A 10341-nucleotide genomic window follows, 5' to 3' on the forward strand; every position below is an offset into this window, starting at 1 on the left:
GCACCTCTACTTTTCACTGTGAGCATGCTGTAAAAACATTCAATATAAAGGAGACACCTACAAGGGAGTACTGTCCCACTTGTCTCGTACGTTTAGTTCCACGTCTCTCTGCTCCACAAGGTATCTGCAGACAACAACAACAACAAGAGAACGTTAAAGTCACAGAAAACTGAGAAGGTCGGGAAGAGAGGCAGACGCCAATATCGGGGGCAGAAGGTGTCACTGCAGACCGTGCCACCGGGGATTTTATGTCACCGCCTGCCTCCGATAACACTCTGGATGGCGGCCAGGAGAGGAACACCGTGACCTGAAAATGGACACCGTGTCCCAGAGAGCAGAGCATCATGGGGGATGTAGTCTGATAGCATAAAGGACACCCTGACCCACCCGACTGTCACCATCCCATGTGACCCAATGACAGAGCCCAGCCATTGTCCCAGCAGGTCCCCTCTTTTCCCCGGGCTGGTAGAAGGTTCTACTATTACCCAGGAATGATGTCCCCCCCCTCAGAAAACCCCCCCCCCCCGACCCTTCCATGCAGGGCATTATCATAACCAGCCTATGGGAACACCAGTAATTGCCCCAACAAGTTGTGGGAACAACCCCCTTCCCCAGGAATTCAAACCCAAGTCCAATGTAGTGTGTACTCCAGGGATGGTGTCCCCCCCCCCCCCGATACATTTCCCCAGTGCGGTGCCACCCCCCATACGTGTCCCCAGTGCGGTGCCACCCCCCATACGTGTCCCCAGTGCGGTGCCACCCCCCATACGTGTCCCCAGTGCGGTGTCACCCCCCATACGTGTCCCCAGTGCGGTGTCACCCCCCATACGTGTCCCCAGTGCGGTGTCACCCCCCCCATACGTGTCCCCAGTGCGGTGTCACCCCCGATACCTGTCCCCAGTGCGGTGTCACCCCCCGATACCTGTCCCCAGTGCGGTGTCACCCCCCCCGATACCTGTCCCCAGTGCGGTGTCACCCCCCCCGATACCTGTCCCCAGTGCGGTGTCATCCCCCCCGATACCTGTCCCCAGTGCGGTGTCACCCCCCCCGATACCTGTCCCCAGTGCGGTGTCATCCCCCCCATACGTGTCCCCAGTGCGGTGTCACCCCCCCATACCTGTCCCCAGTGCTGTGTCACCCCCGATACGCGTCCCCAGTGCGGTGTCATCCCCCCCATACGTGTCCCCAGTGCGGTGTCACCCCCCCATACCTGTCCCCAGTGCGGTGTCACCCCCCCATACCTGTCCCCAGTGCTGTGTCACCCCCGATACGCGTCCCCAGTGCTGTGCCACCCCCCCATACGTGTCCCCAGTGCGGTGCCACCCCCAATACCTGTCCCCAGTGCGGTGCCACCCCCCATATGTGTCCCCAGTGCGGTGCCACCCCCGATACCTGTCCCCAGTGCGGTGCCACCCCCCATATGTGTCCCCAGTGCGGTGCCACCCCCCATATGTGTCCCCAGTGCGGTGTCACCTCCCCCCCCCATACGTGTCCCCAGTGCGGTGTCACCCCCATATGTGTCCCCGGTGCGGTGTCACCTCCCCCCCCCATACGTGTCACTCATGGTAATTCCCCAGTGAGGTGAGTCAGATCTCTCTCTATCCCCTCCAGCAGCCGCCCCTCCCCCGCTCACCGCACTCGGTAGATGTCGCCCTTCCTGCAGCTGCTAAACAGGTCGCTGGTGTCCATCGGCCCGGGCCCGGCGCTGGGCGGAGCGAGCGGCTCATTGACCCGGCGGGTTCGGGAAGCAGCGAGCGGAAGCACCGGAGAGGGCGGAGCGAGCGGAGGAATCACACCGAACGGAGAGACACACAACAGCTGACTGCGGAAATCCCCGCCCCCTGTCTATACCAAACACGTACCGCCCCTCCCCTAAACAACCGATTAGAAGCCTAACCACACCCCCTACCAATAGAAACACATTCATCCCCGCCCCGGCCAATACAAACACGCCGCTCTTCTCGCAGCCTCGCCCCTCCCGATACAAACCTTCCAATCTCCGCTTTACCTGTGCACGCCGCTCACCGTACAACCACGCCCCCTATCCAGCATCAACACGTCGATCCGCCCACAATCCCGTATCACCAGCGCAAAACAGCTTGGGCTCCTCCCAAAGTCTCCTGTACACGCCCCCCACACTAGAGATATCCAGATAGGAACATATGAAGCTCCGCCCCCTTCCGTGTGACTTCTGCAAAGTAAACAGGACAGGGGGGTGTGTGTGTGTGAGAGGTCACATGACTCCCATCACCCTCCAAACCATAGAGAGGAGTGCAGACCACACAGGACAGAAAGACAATCAACATGTCTGATCAAGGTCACCCTGTAGGTGCTGTACAGCCAGGTCACCCATGGCCAAGGGACCCCATTCAACTTTTTAAACTCTTTTGCTGCCAGAGCTGTTTTTGCTTTTTTTTTTTTTTTTATTTGTTTGCGTAAAATGGCAGATTTGCCGTCTCTGGGGTAGATTCAGGTACCTTTTGCGGCGGCGTATCTCCAGATACGCCGCCGTAATTTGAATTCCGCGCCCGCGTAGCGTTACGCCGATTCACAAAGGCAGTTACGCTGAAAAAATAGGCTTCCTCCACCAACGTAACTTGATTGCGACGGCGTAGAATTGTGTGCAATATAACTTTGGCCGCTAGGGGGCGCTTCCGTTGTTGTCGGCGTAGAATATGCTAATTTCTTAGATACGCCGATTCACAAACGTACGTGCGCCCGGCGTTCGTTTTTTACGTCAAGGCTTTTTCGGCGTAAGGCTGCTCCTGCTATTAGGAGGCGCAGCCAATGTTAAGTATGGACGTCGTTCCCGCGTCGCGATTTGAAAATTTTTACGTCGTTTGCGTAAGTCGTCCGTGAATGGCGCTGGACGCCATTTACGTTCACGTCGAAACCAATGTTGTCCTTGCGACGTCATTTACCGCAATGCACGTCGGGAAATTTTAGGGACGGCGCATGCGCAGTACGTTTGGCGCGGGAACGCGCCTAATTTAAATGATCCACGCCCCCTACCGGATCATTTGAATTACGCGCGCTTACGTTCTCAATTTTTCCAACAAGAAAAGCTCTTGTCGGAAATTCCGATCGTCTGTATGTAATTCTGAAGCACAATAAAAACACGCATGCTCAGAATCAAGCAGCAGAACCGCAATAGCTATTGAACTTAATTTTTCTCGGCTCGTCGTACGTGTTGTACTTCACCGCGTTCTTGACGGTCGGAATTTCAGACAACATTTGTGTGACCGTGTGTATGCAACACAAGTTTGAGCCAACATTCCGTCGAAAAAAAAAAAATCCACGGTTTTGTTGTCGGAATTTCCGATCGCGTGTACGCGGCATAATAATTATGTTTATTTATTTAAATATGCCATATATATGCTTACTGATTTTATCTACATACTTTTCCTTATATCTATGGTATGCCTCGTACACACGACCAGTTTTCCCGTCGGGAAAACTGCCATGACAGCTTTTGGCCTGGGAAAACTGGCCGTGTGTATGCTCCATGGCAGTATTCCCGACAGGAAAACCGTCAGGAATCCCGGCGGGAAAAATGAGAACATGTTTTATTTTTTCCTGTCAGGATTCCCGGCGGTTTTTAAGCCGGCAGTTTTTTTTTTTTATGGGGAAAGCCTGTGGTGGAGCATACACACTGCCGGGTTTCCCGACCAAAGCTCTCATGGCAGTTTTCCTGCCAGGAAAACCGGCCGTGTGCAGGGAGAAAAAGCTACCGAGCCGGTTCTCGGTTTTCCTGGCGGACTTTTTAGCGCCGGGAAAACCGATCGTGTGTACAAGTCATTACTTGTGTATATTGTTCTTATGCTGTGATTATGAAAAACATCTAAATAAATAAATAAACATCTTTCAAAATGAATAAATATACAAAAAAGACTGGGATGCCCAGGTGTCCCAATACTTTTGGTAATATAGTGTATTTAGTAAGGCTAGCAGCATAAGAATTAAAAATGAGTTCATGTTGATTGGGAGAGTTTAGTTCTGCTTTCAGATGAATTCACAGGTCCCCTTTTTAAAAAGAAAACAAAAAGGCCCAGATTCTCGTACGAGTTACGCCGGCGTATCTTCAGATACGCCGTCGTAACTCTGAGTTTGAGGCGTCGTATCTATGCGCCTGATTCTTAGAATCAGTTACGCATAGATTTGTATTAATCCGACCGCCGTAAGTCTTTTACGCCGTCGTATCTAAGTTGCATATTTACGCTGGCCGCTAGGGGCGTGTACGCTGATTTACGCCTAGAATATGTAAATCAGCTAGATACGCCTATTCACGAACGTACGCCCGGCCGTCGCAGTACAGATACGCCGTTTACGTTAGGCTTTTTCCGGCGTAAAGTTACCCCTGCTATATGAGGCATAGATGAGGCATACCAATGTTAAGTATGGACGTCGTTCCCGCGTCGAATTTTGAAAATTTTACGTAGTTTTCGTAAATCGTTCGCGACTAGGGCTGGGCGTCATTTACGTTCACGTCGAAAGCATTGGCTTCTTGCGGGTTAATTTGGAGCAATGCGCACTGGGATACTTTCACTGACGGCGCCGTTCGTAAAAAGCGTAATTTACATGGGGTCACATAAAATTTACATAACACACGCCCACATCTACCACATTTAAATTAGGCGGGCTTACGCCGGCCTATTTACGCTACGCCGCCGCAACTTTGCTTTGTGAATACTGCACTTGCCTGTCAAAGTTGCTGGGGCGTAGAGTAAATAGGATACGTTACGCCCGCACAAAGATACGCGATTCTACGTGAATCCGGGCCAAAGAGTCCAAAGTTAGGCCAACATCACACAAAGCTAAAAAAATAAAGAAAGGCGTCTCAGATATTTCCTTTTATTCATGTAAATTTGTCAGCGCGGACGGCAATCGAAGACCGTGTCTGGCCAACAGTCAAACAGCAATAGTTTTATTACGCAGTAGTGCACATTCCATCAAAGCTATACACCGACCAAGCTATTGTTTCGTGGAGTGAAGGGAAGGCCAAGGCTTTACGTACATCCAAAAAAAGAAAAGAATAGCTGGAAAAAAAAATCACACTGATAGCTTTACAAAGAAACAATCTTTTATACGCACTGAAATGCCGTTACACAAATAGAACTCTATTACATCATACTGAGTAATCTGCTATCTTCCAAACTGCTACACCAGACGTAGGTCATATAAAGCTTTCCAACTGCTGTGGAAATGGTATGTTCTGGGCGGGGGAGGGGGGGGGGGGGGGGGCATGCTGCCACTTGTAGTGTCATTAAATCTGCAGAACCAAACCCTAAAAATCCCATATTTCACTAGTTTGTGCTTATTATTGTGCCTGTTTTCATCTTGGCTAGAAAGATCACGTCTTAGAGTAGAACTACTGGAAAAATTAATCTGGAAAAATTAATCTGGAAAAATTGATATTGGAAACATTTTGAACTGTCTTTTTTTCAACCAAACTATGGGCCAGATTCACAAAAGAGATACGTCGTATCTCTGAGATACGATTGTCGTATCTATGCGACTGATTCATAGAATCAGGTTACGCATAGATAGCCCTAAGATCCGACAGGTGTAACTGTGTTACACCGTCGGATCTTAGGCTGCAATTCTAGGCCGGCCGCTAGGTGGCGATTCCATTTCGGTCGGCGTAGAATATGCAAATGACTAGTTACGCCGATTCACGAACGTCCGCTTTGCCCGTCGATCTAAATTTACGTCGTTTCCATAGAGATGCGTCGCGTAAAACTAAGCATGCCCTCTAGGTGGCCTAACCAATGTTAGGTATGGCTGTCGTTCCCGCGTCGAATTTTTAAATTTCACGTCGTTTGCGTAAGTCGTCCGTGAATGGCGCTGGACGCCATTTACGTTAACGTCGAAACCTATGTCGTCCTTGCGACGTCATTTAGCGCAATGCACGTTGGAAAATTTTAGGGACGGGGCATGCGCAGTACGTTCGGCGCGGGAACGCGCCTAATTTAAATGGTCCCCGCCCCATTTGAATTAGGCGGGCTTGCGCCGGGCGAATTTACGCTACGCCGCCGCAAGTTTACAGGTAAGTGCTTTGTGAATCAAGCACTTACGCTGTAAACTTGCGGCGGTGTAACGTAAATGGGATACGTTACGCCGCCGCAGAGTAGCGCAAATGTCTGTGAATCTGGCCCTATGTAACTATGTAATCATTAATGATCCTGTTGATGCAGTTTTATTAAATGTTGACCCTGCCAGTCAATCGGCTATTTTCCTATTTCCTTTACTAGGCCAAGCTGTCCAGTAAAAGTGACAGCTACAAAGGCTGGGACAAGGTTGGGCGAGACACCATTGTTGAGCCGTTGCTACCAGAATCCCCGGTTCCATCCAACTGCCGGAAAACCACTGCAAAGCCAAAGACTGGCATCACACTTCTCCATATTGTAGAATAAACAGATAATGAAAAGTCTCCTCCAAAGAAGTCAGTATTATTCATGTAATGCTTGTAGCGTTGAGCCTAATTAACTGTCTTTAGTGCAGTCTTTCTCTAGCAATATTTTTTTTTAAATAATCCCTGTAAAATTTTTGTTACCTGCCAATCCTGCTGTAAATCTGTTATTTTCCTACTTCCCTTACCAAGCCAAGCTGTCCAGTAAAAATGACATCTACAGAAGTTGGGACAAACCAAGTAGCACTTCTGGTGAGACTCCATTGGTGAGACGTTGCCACCAGAATCCCAAGTTCTATCCAACTGCCGTAATTATTGCAAGGCCAAACTATGGCGTCACACTTCTCCATAATGTGGAAAGAACGGATAATTAAAAGTCTCCTCTAAAGAAGTTAGTATCATTCATATAATACTCGCTGAGCCTCCAGCTGGGACAAATAATCAGATATCCATAACTTATTTCTGCTTTCGACTCACAGTCACCCTCAACTTTGTGTTGGGTATAATTGTTAATCTTGCAGATCTGTCTAACGAATTATGTAACTGACACTCCATGTTGTACTTAAGCTGGCCATACACTAGTAGATTTCAGAACGAACCTTCGTACAAATATTTGGGCGACCATTGATACTAAAATTCTCAGTACAGTCGATGACCCGATGAATGTTGTTCGAAAGTACTTCTAAATTTTGTTTGCTTTTAGCATTCAATTTCGTAATGAATGGATTTTCCTGAATGAAAACTACATACACGTTTAGAAATGATTTGAGAAAAAATTTCCATCCCGCTCCTTTGCTCCTTAGATTTCTTTACATCACTGCAGTTGAAAATGAACATTGACTTGACCCCATTAACGATTAGAGAATTGATTAAATGTTCTGAAAACAATACCTTTTGAATGAAAGTCTACTAATGTATGGAAAGCCTTACATGATAAAATATTCAATAAATACCATTGAAGCAGTATAAATACATGTGGAATCAAGCTCTTAGAGCTCACAACCCTATCCCTATTGTGGGAGGGGCAGAGACAACACTTTGGGTTGGGAGATATAAGAAGCTGAAGGGTCATTGGAAACACTGGTGCTCAGTTAAAAATGAAGCATTAATTGAAAGTTGGTATTTAAAGCCTAACTCCTGCCACTGCGGAAAGAAGAGATAAAGGAAGGGAATATGACAGTGGATTTTTACACAGTTTGCACAGCTGCTATCTAGAGATTGTCAGAGAGCTGTGACATGCGGCACAACGTAGCTTCAAGAAGCCTCAATGCACAAGTACTCCTAGATTGGATAGAAAGAGGAATGGTATGGGTCACTTTAAGCTCTGCAGCCATACAGTCCAACAAGGTGGATCTAATGGCACTATATGGGTATAAGTCATAGGAACTTTAAACAAGGTGGATCACAAAACTAGTCACAAATAGCCAGATTCACGTATCGCGGCGTATCTTTATGCCGGTGTAGCGCATCCCATTTGCACTACGCCGACGTAACATAGTGAGGCAAGTACTGTATTCACAAAGCATTTGCTCCCTAAGTTACGTCGGCGTAGCGCAAATGGCCCGGCGTAACCCCGCCTAATTCAAAGTAGGCATGTAGTGGGCGGGCTTCATTTAAATTAACCGTGACCCCATGTAAATGAGGGCCGTTGGTACGGCGCATGTGCGCGCATGCTCAGAATCACGTCGCAAATACTCCTTACGTAACGACGTCGGCTCAGTACTTTCGACGTGAACGTAACCTACGTCCAGCCCCATTCACGTATGCTTACGCAAACAACGTAAAATACGACAGCTGTTCCGTCGTCCATACCTTGCATGGGCTGCACCATCTTTTTGGTGGTTTATCTTTACGCCGCAAAAACGCCTTACCTAAACAGCGTAGCTTACTGCGACGGGCATACATACGTTCGTGAATAGGCGTATCTTGCTCATTTACATATTCGACGCATAAATCCACGTACACGCCCCTAGCGGACAGCGTAAATATGAACATAAGATACGACAGTGTAGGAGACTTACGCCGGTCGTATCTTAGCCAAATTTAAGCGTATCTGGTTTCCAGAATACGCTTAAATATACGACGGCGCGCATTCGGACTTACGACGGCGTATCTACTGATACGCCGTCGTAAGTCTTTTTGAATCCGGCTAAAAGACTTTAAAACTCCTAAAGTTTCAAGGCTTTGATTGGTCACAAAGTGAAAATTACAATAGATTGTTACACATTTTGCACAGCTGCTATCTAGGGAATGGTAGAGCTGTGCCATACAGCACAAAGTATCTTCAATGAGCCTGTATGCCCAGGTACTCCTAGATAGGATAGAAAGGAGGAATGGCATTAATCACTTTAAGTTCTGGAGCCGTACAGCCCAGCAAGGTTGATCACAAAGCTTTTGGCACTATATGGGTATAAGTCACAGGGACTTTAAAACTCTCACTGTCCCAAGGCTTTGATTGCCAGTGACATGCGCCACAAAGTAGCTTCAAGAAGCCTCTATGCACAACTACTCTTAGGATAGAAAAAATGAATGGTATGGGTCACATTAAGCCTCTGCAAGGTGGATCACAAAACTATGGGCACTATATAGGTGTAAGTCACAGGGACTTTAAAACTCTCACTGTTTCAAGGCATTGATTGGTCATAAAGGGAACGTGACAATAGATTTTTATAGTTTGCACAGCTTCAATCTAGGGATTGCCAGAGAGCTGTGACATGCGGCACAAAGTAGCTTCAAGAACCTCTATGCACAACTTCTCTTAGGATAGAAAAATAAATGCCATGGGTCACATTAAGCCTCTGCAGCCATACAGTCCAACAAGCTGGATCACAAAACTGTGGGAACTATATGGGTGTAAGTCACAGGGACTTTAAAACTCTCACTGTTCCAAGGCTTTGATTGGCCACAAAGGGAACCTGACAATAGATTTTTACACAGTGTGCACAGCTGCTATCTAGGGATTGCTAGAGAGCTGCAGCACAACGTAGCTTCAAGGCTTTACTAGGTACTCCTAGATAGGATAGAGAGAGCAATGGCATTGATCACTTTAAGCTCTATAGCCATACAGCCCAGCAAGATCACAAAACTACAGGCACTATATGGGTAGAAGTCACAGGGACTTCAAAACTCCTACTGTCCCAAGGCTTTGATTGGTCACAAGTCTAAGGCCCCGTACACGCGGGAGGATTTATCCGCGGATACGGTCCAGCGGACCGTTTCCACGGATAAATCCTCTCGAGGATTTGCGCGGATTTTGATGCGATGGAGTGTACTCACCATCGAATCGAAATCCGCGCCGAAATCCTCTGGCGATGACGTGTCGCGCCGTCGCCGCGATGATGACGCTGCGACGTGCGCGACGCAGTCATATAAGGAATTCCACACATGCGTCGAATCATTACGACGCATGCGGGGGATCCCTTTGGACGGATTGATCCGGTGAGTCTGTAGAGACCAGCGGATCAATCCGTTTGGATGGATTCCAGCGGATAGATTTGAAGACATGTCTTCAAATATTTATCTGCTGGAAATCCATCGCATGGGAGAAAAATCCGCGGAAACAGATCCGCTGGATTGTACACGCCATAGAATCTATCCGCTGAAACCCATTCGCAGGGATTTTTTAGCGGATGGATTCTATCGTGTGTACGGGGCCTAACAGTAGTCTTAGCACTAGATTTTCAGTAAAGGATTGCAGGAATAAGCGCAGGTTGGAGCCACGATGGGTGATCTTCAGCTTCTTTAAAATGGTCACACCAGCTCAATGCTTGCAGGGTTTCTGGAAAGAATGCAGAGATGGTTCAGCAGCTTTATCTCCTAGAATAAAATCTATATGATAAATCTTTACATGGACTAGCATCATTTAGACAATCACATGACCTCAACTGTACCAAAATTAACGTTGCCTGCAAATGTTCTAAAGATGATGGTGC

At 47.9% G+C, this 10341-nt stretch overlaps 1 protein-coding gene across 1 annotated transcript in view; it reads right to left on the reverse strand.

The window, feature by feature from the left end:
* The window catches only part of ABTB1 (ankyrin repeat and BTB domain containing 1), a 49062-nt gene extending 47217 nt beyond the window's left edge, over window positions 1–1845 (reverse strand). The window contains exons 1-2 of the mRNA XM_040358977.1: window positions 1634–1845; window positions 62–124 (exon numbers count right to left, since the gene is read on the reverse strand). Coding sequence (XP_040214911.1) covers window positions 62–124; window positions 1634–1689 — 119 coding nt within the window. The 5' untranslated portion in view covers window positions 1690–1845. The remainder of the gene's footprint in view (window positions 1–61; window positions 125–1633) is intronic.
* Window positions 1846–10341: the final 8496 nt, after the last annotated feature.

This window comes from Rana temporaria, chromosome 7 (assembly GCF_905171775.1).
Source record: "Rana temporaria chromosome 7, aRanTem1.1, whole genome shotgun sequence".
NCBI lineage: Eukaryota > Metazoa > Chordata > Amphibia > Anura > Ranidae > Rana > Rana temporaria.